Here is an 18732-nt window from a genome sequence, read left to right on the forward strand (position 1 = left end):
AACTAGCTCACTTGGATACTGTGCAGCTTTGCCATGTGTGCGACTCAGGTTCAAGCCTGGCCTCACTGCGCTGAAGGAAGCTTCAGTGCTATGTTCTTTTTCTCTCAAAGAAGTAACTAAGATAGATGACAACAATTAAACTAATAGAAATAAAGCTGATATAAATAGAAAAGTAACATGATGGTGGAGGAGGACCTAAGTGGGGGAATTAAGATTGTTATGAGGAAAACTGAGAAATGTTACACATGTACACACTACTGTATTTCACTGTCAACTATAAACCATTAGTCCTCCCAATAAAGAAAAGAATAGAAAAATAATACTGAAAGTGACTGACAATGGGAAACATTTTCCTTTTCAAAAGCCCAAATGCTCTGACAGTCCAGAAGCATCCTTTCATTCTGAGAGCTGGCTGTGTTGCTTGAAGTGACCTGGCCTGGGCCTGTGTCCCTCCCTCTCTCCTCCGTTGTTCTCCTTTTTAAGTTGTCATCAGGGTGTCGGGGCTGGTGGGAGGTAGGAGCACACATTTGGTGAGTGAGTTGCGATGTACTTGCTGGCAGTGAGGAAGACAACACCTTGGGGGAGGGGATTTGCACAAGGACCGGCGTAAGGATCCCGGTTCGAGCCCCCAGCTCCCCACCTGCAGAGGGGCCACTTCACAAGCGGTGAAGCAGGTCTGCAGGTGTCTGTCTTTCTCTCCCCCTCTCTGTCTTCCCCTCCTCTCTCCATTTCTGTCTGTCCTATCCAACAACAATGGCATCACTAACAACAACAGTAATAACCACAACAATAAAACAAGGGCAACAAAAGGGAATGAATAAATAAATATTAAAAAAAATTAAAAAATAAGTTATGAGGTAGAAATAGTGCAGCAATGAAGCTAAAGTGAAGAGAGAGCACACACAGAGAGAGTCACCCAAGGCCTGCAGAAATCCCAAAAGGCTTTTCATGTGAACCTCCCTTCCTCTTCAACCCTATGTTACACCTGAACCAGCTTCTCTGCTGAAATTGCCATGTGTGGCTACCTTACTAAACTCCTTCCACAGTGTGCACAGGTATCCTTTGAGCTCTAGTTCCCACTTCCTGTGCGTGTGTAATATTCTTGTGCCCTAATTCCCATGTCCAGAGTATCTGTGCTTCCGGGCTCTCCCTGATTCCCTGACCTCAACAGACACACACGACAGCTGTGAGGACCGTATCATCCTGGGGAGACTGCAGACAGTTGTGGGGTGAAAGAAACTCCAAGGATGGGTCAGCTTTGCTTTAAAGTTTCCACACATGATGGGAGACAGGCATCCTTTGATATACACGATTAATAGACCTGGGAGCTGATTCGAATCCTGCCACAATAGCAACCAGCAAGGTAGACCTAGTGTTCTGCGGAATCTAAGTGAATCTTGATGTAACCTCGCACTTTCTGTGATGAAATGTTCTGTATTCTATTCTGAGCAGTGCAATGTCAACCCGGAAATGTGCCGTAATGGTAGCTAATGTTTTTCTCTTTTATTGATTTAATAATGATTGACAAGACCATAGGACAAGAGGGTTAGAAATGGACCTACTCTATGACCTTGCAGTTCCTCTCCTGGGGATATATCCTAAGGAACCAAGCACACCCATGCAAAAAGATCTGTGTATACCTATGTTTGTAGCAATACAATTTGTAATAGCCCAAACCTGGAAGCAGCCCAGGTATCCAAAAACAGATGAGTGGCTGAGTGGTCCAAATACACTATGGAATGCTGTTCACCTAGTAAGAATGATGAATTCACTTTCTTCACCTCATCTTGGATGGAACTTGAAGAAATCATGTTAAGCAAGATAAGCCAGAGAGAGATGAATTTCACTTATGGACAGAAGTTGAGAACTACAAACAGAAGGGGAAACACAAAGGAAAACACAGACTGGGTTTGGTGTATTGCACCAAAGTAAAGGACTCTGGGTAGGGGGCTCTCAGGTCCTGGTGAATGATGGTGAAGGAGAACCTAGGCTGGGAGTGAGAGTGTTTTTCAGAAAATTGAGAAATTTTACACATAGACCAACAACTATATTTATTGTTGACTGTAACCCCCTCTCCATAAAAATTTTTTAAAAGTTAAAAACAAACAAACAAACAAAAAAACCCGAGTGTGTTCATGACTACCTACACACAGTCCTAAGAGTCTGCACTTATGGAGGGACCACGTGGCATGATACTTCCTGCTGCAGGCTGTTCTGGTCAAGCGTCTGGCTCCGGACTGTGCTGTCGGACAGAGCGAGGGCATAAGGAAGCAGCCAGGGAACCTGCAGAGCAGTGAGTGAGCCCGTCACTTCTCCAGGATCAGAATGTTCTTGGCTGCAAGCAGTGGCTCAGCTATTAGGAGAAGCCCTTTTGGAGCAAGAGCATGGACAGTCTCACAGAAAGCAGGACCGCTTCGGAGAATCCAGCCAGAGTGGAAGGTGGGCAGGAAGGGAGTGTGTTGTTTGGAGGGAGGTTTTGTTTTGTTTCAGACATCACCCATTTGTAGGTATGGAGCATTTTATGAATACCAAAACTTTCTTCTGTCCGCAATAAAACCGTTTCTGATGATATTATAGGTGAATGAGAACCTTATATACTTATTTCAGCAGTTTTGAGATATGATTCACATGCTGTACACTTTGCTCATTAAAAGTATACAATTATTTGTGGTCCAGGAGGTGGCGCAGTGGTAAAGCTTTGGACTCTCAAGCATGAGGTCCTGAGTTTGATCCCTGGCACCACGTGTGCCAGAATGATGTCTGGTTCTTTCTCTCTCCTCCTATCTTTCTCATAAATAAAATCTTTAAAAAAAAGTATACCATTATTTATGATGACATATGGGAGTCATGTGTTATAAATAACGTTTAAAGTATGCAAACTCCTGAAGTAGAGTTTATTTATTTTATTTTATGTTCCTCCAGGGCTATCGTTAGGGCTTGGTGCTGGCACTAGGAATCCACTGCTTCTGGTGGCCATTTGTCCACTTTTCTTTTTAAATTGGATAGGACAGAGAGAAATTGAGAGAGGAGGGGGAGATAGAGAGGGAAAGAGATAGACACCTGCAGACCTGCTTCACCACTTGTGAAGCATCCCCCCTGCAGGTGGGGAGTGGGAACTTGAACCTGGATCCTTGCACATGGTGATATGCGTACTTAACCAGGTGCACCACCACCCAGCCCCTGAATATAAATGTACTAAAGAAATTAATTTATCTTATTAATTTTAAAAAATTGCCCCCAGGTTTATCTCTGGGGCTTGGTGTCTCTGTGCCAGTTTTCCTTTTAAAAATTATTTTATTTGCTGGAACAGAGAGAAATTGAGAGGGAAGGGGGAAACAGAAAGTGAGAAGATCAGAGAGACACCTGTAGATTCACAGCTTGTGAAACTTCCCCTCCTCTCCCCCTACCCCTGCAGGTGGGGACCAGGGGCTTGAGCCTGGATCCTTTTGCATGATGAGTTGTGTGTGTAACCAGGCATACACTGCTTGGTCCACTAAACTTATTAAGTAGTATTATTTTAGTTTTCAAAGTAAAACTGATAAGCCTCTATAGTAACTTTGAGTAGCATCTCTTCTTTAAGGAAAAAAAAAAGTGAGAGATGCCCACTTCTCTAGAAGTAGAAATGGAATTATAAAGCTCCCACTCCCCTCTGTGGTGATGGCAGGGTTATTTTCATGTCATCAATCCATAAATGAATGAGGATACTGAAGTTTAGAAGTATGAATTAATGAGGTTCTATACATGTATAGTGAATATTTTTTGATGCATTTCTTTTTTAAAGTTTTTTTATATTTATTTTCCCTGTTGTTGCCCTTGTTTTTCTTTTTTATTGTTGTTGTTGTTATTGATGTCGTCGTCGTTGTTGGATAGGACAGAGAGAAATGGAGAGAGGAGGGGAAGACAGAGAGGGGGAGAGTCACCTGTGAAGCAACTCCCCTGCAGGTGGGGAGCCAGGGGCTTGAATCGGGATGCTTATGCCGGTTCTTTTGATGCATTTTTATATTTTTTGCTGTCATCACTGGGCTTCACTGTTCTGAGATAACTTTTTCAGATAGAAAGACACAGACAGAGGCGGCCAGGTAGTAGTGCAGCAGGTTAAGCACACATGGTGCAAAGTGCAAGGACTGGCATAAGGATCCAGGTTCCAGCCCCTGCAGGAGGGTCACTTCACTATCTGTTTTTCCCTTTTTCGATTTCTCGCTGTCCTATTTAACAACAATAACCAAAAAAAAAAAAAAAAAGGGCAACAAAATGGGAAAAATGGCCTCTATGAGCAGTGGATTCACAGTGCAGACACTGAGCCCCAGCAATAACCCTGCAGGTAAAACAAACCAGAATGGAAGATACCATCCCAGCACTAACACTTCCTCCAGTGCAGTGGAGACTCAGTTCAACATGTGACAAAGCAGGTTCACTAAGTGAGCTGTTTTGATGGCTATGAAGGTTTTATAATTGGTGTATGTATGTGACTTTCAGTTATAAGTAAGGAAGCCCTTTTCATGGTAATATTTTGTTGGTGGTGATAATTAGGTTTTTCTGAAGGTGATAATCTTGCCCCTTCTCCTGGATTCAAACTTCGAAGCAGTTGAGAAAGAACTAGGCTGCCAGAAACTGAACTATCAGCTTTATTACAGGTAAGACTGATGGCAGCCCCAGAGTTTTTTTTTTTTTTTTGTATTATTATTCTGATTAATTTCAGTGCCAGGGCTGGAACACTCAAAAGCCTCATGTTCACAGATGAGGGAGGCCAGAGGGTGCTCGACCTGGAATGTTCCACAGCACTGGGAATTCCGAGTCCTTTCAGTGTTGTCGATTTGCTAATGTGCGTTTTCCTTTTCCAGGGTCATTTTGGAGCACAGAATAGATGCTCCAGCTCCAGCCATCACACCTACATTCTAGCCAATGAAAAGGAAGAGGGCATAGGGACACATCACCATTTGCCTGCTTTCACTAGCTCACTTGACCACCTCTGGCTAGTAAGGGTGAGTGCTCTGGGCAGTCAGGAGCCCAGCTGAAGGGCAGGTGCCATCAGGGAGGAGAGAAGGGCATTACCCAGTAGCTGGTGGTCTTTGTTCTTTTCTTGAGTTGAACACACAGTTAGGCAGAGGAGAGCTGGAAACTGCCCCCCACGCCCACCCCCCGAGCATCAGGGACTGCTTGCGGGAGGGGACCCTAGATAGAGACTGAGCTAGAACCTGCTGGTTCCTTCTGGTCTCTGTCCCTGGGAGATGCAGCTATCCTGGGGTCTGGGCTTTCCATCATGAATGGATAGAATGCATTACTTCACATGATCACTGTTGGTGAGAGCAGGATCTGGAGTGGGGGACAGTATACCTCTGGAGATGGGGCTTTAGTGAGTAATGTGTGTGAGGGGGGCTGGCCATCCATCTTTCTTTTTTTTTCTTTTCCTGCCATCATATTCAGGACCTGAACCCCCCTCCCCCCCAGAGTCTTTTACTTTGGTGCAATACACCAATTCCAGTCCAAGTTCTGCTTAATGTTTTCTAATCTTGTTTTTCAACTTCTGCCTGTGAGATCATCCCATATTCATGCTTCTGTTTCTGACTTATCTCACTGAACATGCTTTTTTCAAGGTCCATTCAAGATGGGCTGAAAACGATGAAATCATGATTTTTAACAGCTGAGTAGTATTCCATTGTATATTTATACTACAACTTGCTCAGCCACTCATCTGTTGTTGGACACCTGGGTTGCTTCCAGGTTTTGGCTATTACAAATTGTTCTGCTATGAACATAGGAATACACAAATTTTTTTGGATGAGTGTGTTGGGTTCCTTAGGATATATCCCCAGGGGAGGAATTGCAGGGTCATAAGGTAGGCCCATTTCTAGCCTTCTGAGAGTTCTCCAGACTGTTCTCCACAGGGATTGGACCCATTGACATTCCCACCAACAGTGCAGGAAGGTTCCTTTGCCCCCACAACCTCTCTAGCATTTGTTACTGCTGGTCCTCTGTCTTTTTATTGAGTATATGCACATATAGCGATAACAAGTATAAACATCTTAGGGAAATACAAACATATTAGGGGAGTATGTATTTGAATAATATCTCTCCTTAGTATGTAAACCACTCTTTATCAGATTTGTTATCTCCAATTCCAATGATCACATCAAAATTTTGTGTTCACTTTGTAACTTCTGACCTTTCCCCAAGGATGCTGGCAGAGCTCAGGGATATAAGATAAGGCTTCTTTTGCCTGTAAGACCTTTTGACTTGTTATCTGTGTTTGCCCCTTGTTGGCCAAACACCGCTGGAGGCTGGAGCTAGGAACAGCAAGAGAAAGCAAAGGCTTTCTATTATGACTGGTTCTAACACATAGCGCTTAATAATTAGAGAAACAGATCACATATTCCATAAGTCACAGGGTCTTGGACTCGGTGGGCTCTCCCCTATGCTTCTTCCTCCTTCGTCAGGGATGGGGGGCTTTAGGGAGGATGGGTACAGGGAGCTGTCGTAGGGCAGGAAGGCAGTACAGGAGACAGTTCCACAGTAGCAGGGCTTCCTGGGCATCCCGGGCTCCAGCCTTTCTTCTTCCTCAGCGCCGGGGCCATTCCGGAACCTTCCTGAGTAGTCATAGGAGAGCTCCTCCCCGGGCAGGATGTCCCTGGCGGCAAACAGAGCCAGCCTGGGCACCATGGAGTGGACACGCACGGGGAGCATGAGCAGGTTGGGCTCGCAGGAGTGGTTCAGGAACCTGCCCACGTTCCCCACTCGGGCGGGGTCCACGAAGGTCTCCAGCACTTGCCCACCACTCGCGTGTTCCCGCACAGCCTGGATGTAGTTGGGGTCCCGGAGGCCCTGTAGCCCGCTCCTCCTCTGGGCCTCGGCCGAGCCCAGCAGCTCCCCGGCATATTCACAGATGAAGCGGCCACGGGGGATGGGGTCCAGTGTGCGTAGCCCCCAGCCTTTGGCGTCGGTCTGGAACACCTGCAGCTGCACCTGCAGCCCCCGCTGGACCAGCCTGTTCCTGCAGTCCTCGCCGCACGGGCACAGGGCGTGGCATTCAAACACCGGCCTGGCACACGTGGCCCCTGTGGAGTCCAGGTCCAGGAGGCACAGATTGTCATCATAGTTGTCCCCGTGTCGCAGGCAGGAGCAGGAGCCCGGGAGACAGGGTCTTTCCAAACACTCGCACCCTGGGAAGGAGAGCTGGGAGGGGTCCGAGTCTGCCCCTGGCCCTGCCACGAGGTCCGGTGAATACTGCAAAACAGAGAGCGAGATCAGCCTGTACCACTGGCCTCAGGGGGCAGAAGTTTCAAGCGGTGGCGGCAACTGGGCAGTGGCACACCTAGTGGACCGCAGGTATCGCAGGCTTGCAGGGGGTGGGGGCACAGACACTTCACTAGTGGTGGAACAGGTCTGCAGGTGTAGGTGTTTATCTTTCTCTTTTTCTCTCACCCCCCATTTGTCTCTCTCTCCTACCATGTGGAAAAGAAAGAAAGAGAAAGAAAGGCAGAAAGAAAAGAAAGAAAGGAAAGTATGGCCACTGGGAGTGGTGGATTTGAAGTGCCAGCATGGAGCCTCAGTAATAACCTGGTGGCACTGAAAAAATGTTTAGGGTGGGGGAGCTAGCATAATGGATATGTACACAGACTCTCATGCCCGAGGCTCCAAGGTTCCAGGTTCAATCCCCAGCACCACCCCACCATAAGTCAGAGCTGAGCAGGGCTCTGGTAATAAATAAATAAATAAATATGAAATATGTTTAAGAGGGGGCCAGGCAGTGGCACAGACACAAGAACTGTGGGATTCAAGTTCCTGGTCCCCACCTGTAGTGGGGAAGCTTCACCAGTGGTGAAGCAGGGCTGCAGGTGCTTTTCTGTAGCTCTCCCTCCCTACTTCTCCCTCCCTTCTCAATTTCTTTCTGTCTCTGTCCAGTAATAAATAAGTAAAAATATTAAAAAATATGTTTAAGAAAAAAAGTTTCAATGGCACCAGGCAGTGGAGCACCTGGTTATATGTACACATTAGGGAGTTGGGCAGTAGCACAGAGGGTTAAGTGCACGTGGCGGCGGAGTTTAAGGATCGGCGTAAGGACCCGGGTTCGAGCCCCCGGCTCCCCACCTTCAGGGCAGTTGCTTCACAAGCAGTGAAGCAGGTCTGCAGGTGTCTATCTTCCTCTCCTTCTGTCTTTCCCTCCTATCTCCATTTCTCTCTGTCCTATCTAACAACGACAACATCAATAACAACAACAATAACTACAACAGTAAAAACAACAAGGGCAACAAAAAGGAAAATACAAAAACTGTATATATATAGATATATATAAAAAAAAAGCACACATTAGTGTGCAAGGAGCCAGGTTCAAGCCCTTCGTCCCCACCTGCAGGGGAAAACTTCATGAGTGGTGAAGTAGGGCTGCAGGTTTCTCTTCCTCTTTATCTCCCTCTAAATTTCGCTTTGTCTCTATCCAATAATTAATAAATAAAATTAAAAAATGAAAAATATAAAGAAAAAGTTTCAAGTAACTCTGGCTGAGACTCCCACTCCCTTCATATATAAGAGCCAACAAGGACAAACACAATCTGCTGAAATGCCTGAGGAGGGGCTGGGAGATAGTACAGTGGGCAGAGTGAGGTTTTTTTTTTTTTTTTTTTTCCCTTTCCCTGTGTGAGGTCCTAGGTTCACTCTCGGCACCACATGGAGACAAAGGGAGTTCTGTGGATGGTGGAATGGTGCTTTCGTGTCTCTCCCTCTAAGTATACACAACGGAAAAGCCAAGTCAGGGAGGCCACTTAGCAGAATCACATGTGAGTGGGGTCTTGGTTTGTTCTCTTGTGTCTCCTGAAAAGCTTGGGCACTGGGTGGTGGTGCAGCTGGTTCAGCACACACGTTACCATGCTCAGGGACCCAGGCTTGAGCCCCTGCTCCTCCCCTGCTCCTCTTCCTTGGGGAAGCTTCACGAGTGCTGAAGCAGTTCTGCAGGGGTCTATTTTTTTCTCCCTCTCTGTCTCCTCTATCCCTCTTAATTTTCTAGGAAAGGGGATTTGTCATGCTGACACCGAGCCCCAGCAATAGCCCTGGTGACAAAAAAAAAAAAAAAAAAAGATTATAGGGAATCCAGTGAGAGCTAAAAAAAAACTTATTCTGCAGTTTATTCTTATTATTCTGCAGTCCAATCTACGATCCCTTAGAGAATTAGATTACAACTGATCTCTGATTCTAAAAGAGCTACAGACACCTTGTCAAGGCTAACAGATTTCCAGATGGACTTCTTGCTTTAAGAGAATCTTCCCCTTGATGGATGTAATCATTGTCCCAAGTACCAATAAGCATCACAAATTACTTTATTTCCATTTTCTCCTCTATCCAAGGTCAACAAAGCAGCATGTAAACACACAGGTATTTTACTGAGTTAGAAAAATGATGATACAATTATAATCATTTGAAGACTATGGTTTAATTAAGGCTTTTCTGATTTTCTATTTTGTCCAGGTATCTAATAGCATATTGAAAAATAATTCTCTTGGGAGACAGGTGGTAATTAAGGCTTTTCTGATTTTCTATTTTGTCCAGGTATCTAATAGCATATTGAAAAATAATTCTCTTGGGAGATAGGTGGTGGTGCATGCAACCTTGTGTACATTACGGTGCACAAGGACCCTGGCTCGGCCCCTGCCCCCCCCCCCCCAGGGAAAAAGCTTCAAAAGTGGTGAAGCAGGGCTGCAGGTGTCTCTCTGTCTCTTTCCCTCTCTACTTCGACCTCCCTTCTCAATTTCTCTGTCTCTACTAATAAATTAATAAGTAAATAAGTAAGAAAAATCATTCTTTTTAGACATATTCTGGTGTCTGAGCTGACATTTTGTTCAAGTGATTTTATCCCACACAACCTGTTAAAACCTGAGTGTCTGAAGGCTAACTTTGGGGGTATGAATGGGGAGTTTGCTGACTTGTGCTTAAATCCTCACAGTCTGTGACACTCTTTCCAGGATCTGTGGCCTCTGTTCTGCTCCATAGCCCAGGACCACAAACATTAAAACAAAAGTAAATGGGGGTCGGGCGGTGGCGCAGTGGGTTAAGCGCATGTGGCGCAAAGCGCAGGGACAGGCGTAAGGATCCCGATTCGAGCCCCCGGCTCCCCACCTGCAGGGGAGTCGCTTCACAGGCGGTGAAGCAGGTCTGCAGGTGTCTATCTTTCTCTCCCCTTCTCTGTCTTCCCCTCCTCTCTCTATTTCTCTCTGTCCTATCCAACAATGAATTGTGTCAACAAGGGCAATAATAATAACCACAACGAAGCTACAACAAGGGCAACAAAAGGGGGAAAAAACGGCCTCCAGGAGCGGTGGATTCATGGTGCAGGCACCGAGCCCAGCAATAACCCTGGAGGAGGAAAAAAAAAAAAAAAGTAAATAAAGGTGTGACAGACAAGAGATAGGGAGAGAAAATATATGCATGCACAGATCCTAAGCCAAGAGCTCAAGCCTGGGGGGTGCTTGTTTCAGTTTATTCCTTTTCTTTTTTTCTGATGACAGCGGTGACTTTCCAGGAGACAGACAGACAGACAGACAGACACACAGACACACACACCTCTGAGTGGTTCAGAACACCATCTGCTCTTTCCAGCTGCCTTTGGTTCATGGCTGGCACAGGCCCTAAAGCAGACAGGTGAGATGGGATTCTGCCACTTCTGCCGCAGGGGTGGTGGGGATGGTGGGGGTGGTGAAGGCTGCTAAGCCCTTGGGTGTTCACCAGGCCCTCTCAGTTCAATCACCCTGCTGACACCTGCCGTACGTGTATCCAGGGAACAAGGGCATATGACGGTGGGGGATAGAGAAGGGTCTGAGGTCAAGGCCAGAGTTTTAGGGTCCAGACATGGCCACCATTATTACCTCCCCAGGACTCTTTTGTTACGGCAGAAAGCTCCTGCTCGGCTCTGCTCGAGTCAGATCATGTAGCACTTATGTTTCTTCCAAGTAGGCAAGTCTCAACTGCTACACCCAGGGTGGAAGCTGAGGATGGCTCCAGGAGGTGACTGAGAAGTTTAGTCAAAGCCACACACAGCCAAAGACTTAATGATGTTTCTATCTGGGAGGTGACACTGGAGGGATGTATGCGGGAGGTCAGACAGGAAGGCCCTAGAGCTTTGGTTTAAAAGAAGAATAATTCCTATATGAGGGCAGAGTAGAGCAGTGACTAGGATGCTCATGACATATATTTTAATAATACAGATATATTTAAAAATATTTAGAGAAATTGAGGAGGGAGGGAGGCATAGAGAAGGAGAGAGAGACACTTGCAGCACTGTTTCACTGCTTCTGAAGCTCCCCCCCCCAGCAGTAGGGCTTGAACCTGCATCCTTGTGGATTGTAATACATGTACTCAACCAGGTGTGTCATCACTTGGTCCCCAGCCATTTGAGTGAAATAACATCGTAAATAGTGTTTGGTACAAAATATTAGCTTCCAGGGGTCGGGCAGTGGTGCAGTGGGTTAAGCACACATGGCGCAAAGTGCAAGGACTGATGTAGGGGTCCAAGTTCAAGTCCCTGGCTCCCCACCTGCAGGGGAGTCTGCACAGGCGGTGAAGCAGGTCTGCAGGTGTCTATCTTTCTCTCCCTCTCTCTGTCTTCCCCTCCTCTCTTGATTTCTCTCTGTCCTGTCCAACAACGAACAACACCAACAGCAACAATAACCACAAGGCTACAACAAGGGCAACAAAAGGGGAAAAAAATGGCCTCCAGGAGCAGTGGATTCATGGTGCAGGCACTGAGCCCCAGCAATAACCCTGGAGGCAAAAAAAAAAAAAAATTAGCTTCCTTAACTTCTTCTAGATGTCATTTCTAGATTTTATAGTATTTATTTACTTTTTAAGACATTGGCACATAGCTTTGGAATATGTGGTGCTGGGTTTCACGCACCCAAGTCCTGACTCTATCTGCTGAACCACCTCTCTCTGGATGCTCAGATCAGTTTGCATGCTTTACCTTTGGTTCATGACAATTTGGGAGTGTAGCTTCACCTTCGATTTTAGATGTACAGCAGACTGTATCTCTGGCACCTCCCTTAATCTCTCTAAATAGTTCTGCTCTATTATTTAGGTAGCTGTGAAGAAAAGATGAGAAGATCCAGTAAAAAGTGAACTCTGGCTGCTGACATCTCAGTGTTCAGTGTGGACTATGCAGGCTACCTCAGTGGGTGGTGAGAAAGAGAGCTTCTGCAGGCCCCACACCTATGGACATCTAATCTTTGACAAAGGTGCCCATACTATTAGGTGGGGAAAGCAGAGTCCCTTCAACAAATGGTGTTGGAAACAATGGGTTGAAACATGCAGAAGAATGAAACTGAATCACTGTATTTCACCAAACACAAAAGTAAATTCCAAGTGGATCAAGGACTTGGATGTGAGACCACAAACTATCAGATACTTAGAGGAAAATATTGGTAGAACCCTTTTCCGCATAAATTTTAAAGACATTTTCAATGAAATGAATCCAATTACAAAGAAGACTAAGGCAAGTATAGACCTATGGGACTACATCAAATTAAAAAGCTTTTTCACAGCAAAAGAAACCACTACCCAAGCCAAGAGACCCCTCACAGAATGGGAGAAGATCTTTACATGCCATACATCAGATAAGAGTTTAATAACCAGCTTATATTAAGAGCTTGCCAGACTCAACAAGACAACAAATAACCCCATCCAAAAATGGGGGGAGGACTTGGACAGAATATTCACCACAGAAGAGATCCAAAAGGCCGAGAAACACATGAAAAAATGCTCCAAGTCTCTGATTGTCAGAGAAATGCAAATCAAGACAACAATAGTGAGATATCACTTCACTCCTGTGAGAATGTCATACATCAGAAAAGGTAACAGCAGCAAATGCTGGAGAGGGTGTGGGGTCAAAGGAACCCTCCTGCACTGCTGGTGGGAATGTAAATTGGTCCAACCTCTGTGGAGAACAGTCTGAAGAACTCTCAGAAGGCTAGAAATGGACCTACCCTATGACCCTGCAATTCCTCTCCTGGGGATAGATCCTAAGGAACCCAACACATCCATCCAAAAAGATCTGTGTACACATATGTTCTTGGCAGCACAATTTGTAAGAGCCAAAACCTGGAAGCAACCCAGGTGTCCAACAACAGATGAGTGGCTGAGCAAGTTGTGGTATATATACACAATGGAATACTACTCATTTGTAAAAAATGGTGACTTCACCGTTTTTAGCTGATCTTGGATGGACCTTGAAAAATTCATGTTAAGTGAAATAAGTCAGAAATAGAAGGATGAATATGGGATGATCTCACTCTCAGGCAGAAGTTGAAAAACAAGATCAGAAAAGAAAACACAAGTAGAACCTGAAATGGAATTGGCATATTGCACCCAAGTAAAAGACTCTGGGGTGGGTGGGTGGGGAGAATACAGGTCCATGAAGGATGATAAATGACATAGTGGGGGTTGTATTGTTAAATGGGAAACTGGGGAATGTTATGCATGTACAAACTATTGTATTTACTGTTGAATGTAAAACATTAATTCCCCAATAAAGAAATAAATTTAAAAAAAGAGAGCTTCTGCAGTTGAACTTCCTGGTTTCAACTGTCCCCAGGTCACAGTCACACTGAAGGGACTGTGTCATCATTTTCCTACCTGTCATTGCTTTTCTCTCTCAAGGCAGGTGAACAAAAGCTGAGCTACACAGATTTTCCCTCTGTCAGTAGTCTTCTTCTTGTGCCCACTACAGTGTCTGTGGGGACTTAGAAAGGACCACTCAGGAAAATATAAGGGTGCAGTGAGAAGGGGATTATTATTTTTTGGTGGTGTTGTGGCATAAGCTTTAATTTTTTTTTTTCTCAGGTCTGTAAGCAAAGTGCCAAAAAGTTGTTTTAATGGCAGATTTATTTTGAGGAATGGGGGCTTGAACCCCGGTCCTTTTGCACTGTAATGTGTGCACACTGGAAACCAGAGTCTTAGAGAACTCGGTGGAGATTTCAAGCTTTTTAACAGGAAACTTAATTTTTTAAACTTATTTACTTTTTCACTGTGACTTAACAGGGGTGCAATTCTTCACCATCCCCACTATCAGAGTTCTGTATCCCCATTCCCTCCATTGGAAAAATGCAATGGTTCTCCCAAGGTCACAGATATGGGTTATCTATCTATCTACCTATCTATCTATCAATCTATCTGCCCATTTTTCCCCTATGGTCCTGCTGTCTCTTCCTTTTTTAAATTAAATTAAATTAAATTAATTATTGGATAGAGACAGAAACTGAGAGGAGAGGGGGAAATAGAGGAGAGAGACAGAGAGACAACTGCAGCCCTGATTCACCACTTGTGAAGCTTTCCCCCTGCAGGTGGGGAACAGGGGCTCGAACCTGGGTCCTTGCGCACTGTAGTGTATGTGCTTAATCAGGTGCACCACCACCTGGTCCCTGTCTCTTCCTTTTTAAGTCACTCTTACACCTATTACTACTTCTGAATGTCTTTCCTCCTTTTTTCTTCTCTCTCAAGGTCTTGATGGAAATGGGTTTCAGAGCCCTATGGTCATTTTCCCATGACATTTCTCTGACTCTGGGAATATGGATAAAAATTATTTTTGGGGTGCAGAAGGTAGGAGTTCTGGCTTTTGTAATTACTTTTTCACTGGACATGAGTGTTGGTGGGTCTATCCGTACCTCCCAGCCTGAGGAAACCAAATGTGATGACCCAAGAAGCAATAGTAGCAACAAGAGGGTACATGCTAAAGAATGAAAACTCCCTCTCTCTCTCTCTCATCTTTTTCCTCACCCCCAGTTTCTCTCTTCTTGAGTTAGACTTGCACGCATTCATAATATGAATTCTCGGATCTAAAAGCATGAAGTGCAGAGCCCTCTAGTTGTCCTCAATATGTAGATCTTATCTTTCTTTTTTTATTGTTGTCATTGCTGTCGTCGTTGTTGGATAGGACAGAGAGAAATGGAGCAAGGAGGGGGAGATAGTGAGGAGGAGAGAAAGGTAGACACCTGTAGATCTGCTTCACCACGTGTGAAGCGACCCACCTGCAGGTGGGGAGCCGGGGGCTCGAACTGGGATCCTTACGCTGGTCCTTGTGCTTCACATCATGTGTACTTAACTTACTGTACTACTCTTTCTAACACACATCTTGAGGAAAGGCCAGGCCATGAGATCTGGAGTGTGGTGTGGTGAGGGGGACAGGGTCCTCTCTTTAGTATGGAGCACAGAGCAGGTGGCTCAAGAAATATAGTTTTTTTCTAAGGTTCTGGGGAAGCCAGGGCCCCATGCAAGGAAAGTATGCACTTGATAGTTGAGCCACTATCTGGGCCCTAGGAAATATATATTTAACATTATGTGGTGCTAGGGAATAACCAGAGGGCATTATGCAGGTGTTGTATGCAGGGTGGCTTCCCTGGTCCAATTAAAAAATAAAAATTAACACTATATATATATATATGGAGAGAGAGAGGGAGAGGGAGAGGGAGAGGGAGAGAGAGAAGTACTTTTCCATCCATGGAGCTCCATGTGGTGCTGGTTGTCCACAGTGCTCCCATGTGTGATTAGGGATTGAACTCAGGGTACCACATATAGGAAGGCATGATTCTCTCTGTTCATCTATCTCCCAGTCTTGGGAAATATATTTTTAACCACTTGATTGCCACTCTAGATACCTTTAGATTGGAAGTCTGACTTCCAATTTTTGAGTCACATTCTGTACCATGGCACCAGGAAACGAAGACTGATCTTGTGTAGTCTGCTGAGCCTGAAACTAGAGGCCTTGGTTCTGAATTTTAAGGAAGTGCTGTGAAAAATCTTCATTCCTTTTTTGGCTGTTTTAAAAACACAGAAGAATCTTTGTTCTTGGCCTGGCGCCCTCTGAGTTTTTTCTTTCTTTCTTTTTTTTCCAAGCAGCTATTAGGAGGCTGTGAGCCAGATACTTCTCTTCAAGGTCAAGTTGAAACCTTAAAAAGAATGTTTGAAGCTAGTCTTAGAGGCCCTGAAAAAAAGGAGTTGAATCCAACTCTGAGTGCAATAAATTCAAGTATTTCACTTTCTACTTGGCATCAACACTGACGGCATTAGGGTATGCTTGTTGCCAGTCTGAGCATTTGGATGTTCTTTTTGCCTTTTCTGCACAGTGCCTGCCCCAAAGCACACTAGACTCAGCTATTTTTTGATCCAAGTTTCTCATGCCTTAGTTCTTCTGTGCACATGCACCTTTGAAGGCAGGCTTTGGTGTGAGCGAGCTAGCTGTTTTGACTGTTCATAAGGAAGGCTTTGTGTCCCCTATATAGATGGAAGCTAGCTAATTGCAGGCACTTTAAGCTTGTCATTTAAAGGTTTCAAGCACATTATCTTCTTGGTGAGATTATAAACTCTTGTTGCCATCTTTTTGCAACTTTGAACTCTGCATGTAGCTGGGTAGCTAAGAATGCTGAAGGACTGAGTCTTTTATGCCTGGTTTTCACTTATGCCCATCAACTGTGGGCATAAGGGTCATTTACAAAGGTTCCCTACTCCCCTTCGTCCCTTATAGCAAACAAGGGCTTCCCAAATGCTTTTGTAAGCTTAAACATAATAATGAAGAGTTGTCACCATTTTCACTCTATGCCTAGATTAAAATGCAGTCTGGCACACTGTAGAAACTCAATTCTTATTGGAAAATGAAAACACACAGTGTTTTGGACCAGGCACTTAGCTGCGTTTGGTCTGGAATAAGCTTCTAGGGATCAATGTTTGATATGGGTTCAGCCAACAACTATTAGGAATAATAACCATTTCTGACAAAAATTTCCTGTTGTATCCTGATTTTTTCCATCATCTTTGAAAATTGTTATTGAATCGATTTTCTGATTTGAGTCTCACAATCACCATAGGTGGGAACAGACAGGCAGATGTGATGTTGATAATGGATGTGACAGGAACTATTCACTTTTATATATTTTCAGTGTGTAGAAGAAACTCAGGCTCTTGGGAGCAGTTAAATGTTAAGTCTTGAAATTTGCTTCCCTAGCTGCAATTCCAGTGATTTTTCCCAATCCATAAAAAAAAAAAAAAAATTTTTTTTGTCATACCTTAGGTAATATGTAGACTAAGTTCAGGTAGAGAGAAACAACAAAGCTTTGGGGTAATAATAGTGAATATTTACTGAATTCTTTCAGAGAACCAGAGGTTGTAATTATAATTCTCAGAGCAATCCTGGAAAGAGATAATATATTTCTATTGTACTCAGGAGGACTCTAAGGCTTAGCTGTTTATTTGTGCTAAATTGTGGCTGGTTTTAATTGAGGTTAACTTTTTAATCAGGGCCTTGGGGTGAGATCCGAGGTCCACGGGGACAGAACCAGGGCCAAAAGCCAGGATATTAAGACTCCTTCCCCTAAGGGACCTAACACACCCTCTGGTTTTGCCTTTCAGAATGTGAGCAGAGAAGAGAACACTCCTCTAACACAAGGCAGGGGGAAAGTACTTGGTTACTAGAGCCTGAGGCTCCCTGACATTCTAGGTAGGTGTGTGGCAAGTCGCACTCTGGCTTCTCTCGCAAGTGAGAACGCTCTCTCACATAGGAATTAAAATAATCCTTTCATATCGCACCAAAGTAAAAGACTCTGGGTTGGGTGGGTGGGGAGAATACAGGTCCATGAAGGATGATAAATGACATAGTGGGGGTTGTATTGTTATATGGGAAACTGGGGAATGTTATGCATGTACAAACTATTGTATTTACTGTTGAATGTAAAACATTAATTCCCCAATAAAGAAATAAAAAAAAAAGAAAAAAAGAAATCCTTTAAAAACTTACTAGGATTGAAGAGACAGCCCAATTTGCAAGCCTGGGATAATAGAGGTCCCAGGTCCAATCCTCAACACCACCTAGTGCCAGAGTTGAGCAGCGCTCATCTTTGTCATTCTCTCCCATGAAACTAAATCTTTATAAAGGCAAAAACCTGTGCATTTCGGAGCTATTCCGGGGTTCAAAAAGTCGTGAGATGAGCCAAGAAAAAGGTGGAGAAATCTGGAGAGCCCCAGTAGGAGTACCACCCCGGAAAGCCATCCACATGATGTTTACCTATCCCCTTAGCTCCGCCCACTACCTTAGAGGGCTCCGGACACGCCCCCTAGCTGGACACTTTTAGCCCCACCCACACCAGGACGGACCACGCCCCCGTACAATAGGCCCCGCCCAAAGGAGAGCTCTCCCTAGTCTAGGCTTAGTGAGAGACTCCGCCCATGCCGCATGTTGACTCAGCCTCGAAGGTAAGCCCCGCCCACATAGTAATAGCCACGCCCGACAGTAAGCCCCGCCCACACCACATGGCCCCGCCCCTGGCAATAAGCTCCCCGGACCACTCCCCCCCTCCTACCTGGAAGGGCTCTGGCCACGCCCCCGGTGGCCAGGCGCTCACGGGCACATTCTCCAGGCCTCGCGCGATGTCGAATTTCAGCCTCTCGGCCGGAGCTTCTGGCCCCTCCCCAGAATCTTCTGTTTCGCGGCGCTGACGCCCGGCCGACATGGCCTGCCGCCTCTCCAAGCCCCTCGCGGAGCATGCCGGGATGTGGCCGCGGCGCCTTCTGGGAGTTGTAGTTTGCGCCCGGCCGGAAGGTAGGCTCACGCACACGTGTTCCTGACTTATCGGTCGGGGAGCGCAGGTGTGGGCCTGAGGTAGAGAACTAGGCAGGTACGCACGGTGCCGCGGGCGCCGGCTAGGGCGTTAGTGTGGCCTGCGGGGTTGGCAGGAGCGTGAGCAGAAGTGTAAGAAGAAAAGTGTGTGT

The 18732-nt window shown here is 45.4% G+C and overlaps 1 protein-coding gene and 1 long non-coding RNA gene across 4 annotated transcripts; one reads left to right on the forward strand and one right to left on the reverse strand.

The window, feature by feature from the left end:
* Window positions 1-2343: 2343 nt before the first annotated feature.
* Window positions 2344-12525, forward strand: LOC132535308 (uncharacterized). 3 transcript variants are annotated; one of them, XR_009547103.1, is made up of 5 exons: window positions 2344-2439; window positions 4842-4982; window positions 8637-8771; window positions 9951-10005; window positions 12059-12525. It is a non-coding gene; the product is annotated as an uncharacterized LOC132535308 (long non-coding RNA). The 3 variants fall into 3 exon arrangements; XR_009547102.1 differs by having other exon boundaries at window positions 2350-2507; XR_009547101.1 differs by having other exon boundaries at window positions 2350-4982; window positions 12059-12523.
* LOC103119863 (histone-lysine N-methyltransferase SETMAR) lies at window positions 5647-18506 on the reverse strand. The gene is made up of 2 exons (XM_007530197.3): window positions 18324-18506; window positions 5647-7221 (listed from the first exon to the last, which is right to left on the reverse strand). The coding sequence occupies exons 1-2, from the start codon at window positions 18471-18473 to the stop codon at window positions 6364-6366; spliced, it is 1008 nt and encodes a 335-aa protein (XP_007530259.1). The 5' UTR covers window positions 18474-18506; the 3' UTR covers window positions 5647-6363.
* Window positions 18507-18732: the final 226 nt, after the last annotated feature.

This window comes from Erinaceus europaeus, chromosome 21 (genome assembly GCF_950295315.1).
Source record: "Erinaceus europaeus chromosome 21, mEriEur2.1, whole genome shotgun sequence".
Taxonomy (NCBI): Eukaryota; Metazoa; Chordata; class Mammalia; order Eulipotyphla; family Erinaceidae; genus Erinaceus; species Erinaceus europaeus.

Bases quoted from the DNA above. Each gene is read 5' to 3' on its own strand.
- LOC103119863 (XM_007530197.3), bottom strand. From the start codon at position 18,473: ATGTCGGCCGGGCGTCAGCGCCGCGAAACAGAAGATTCTGGGGAGGGG. The intron at 7,222-18,323 runs GTAGGAGGGGGG...TCTGTTTTGCAG, and splicing joins CGTGGCCAGAGCCCTTCCAG to TATTCACCGGACCTCGTGGC.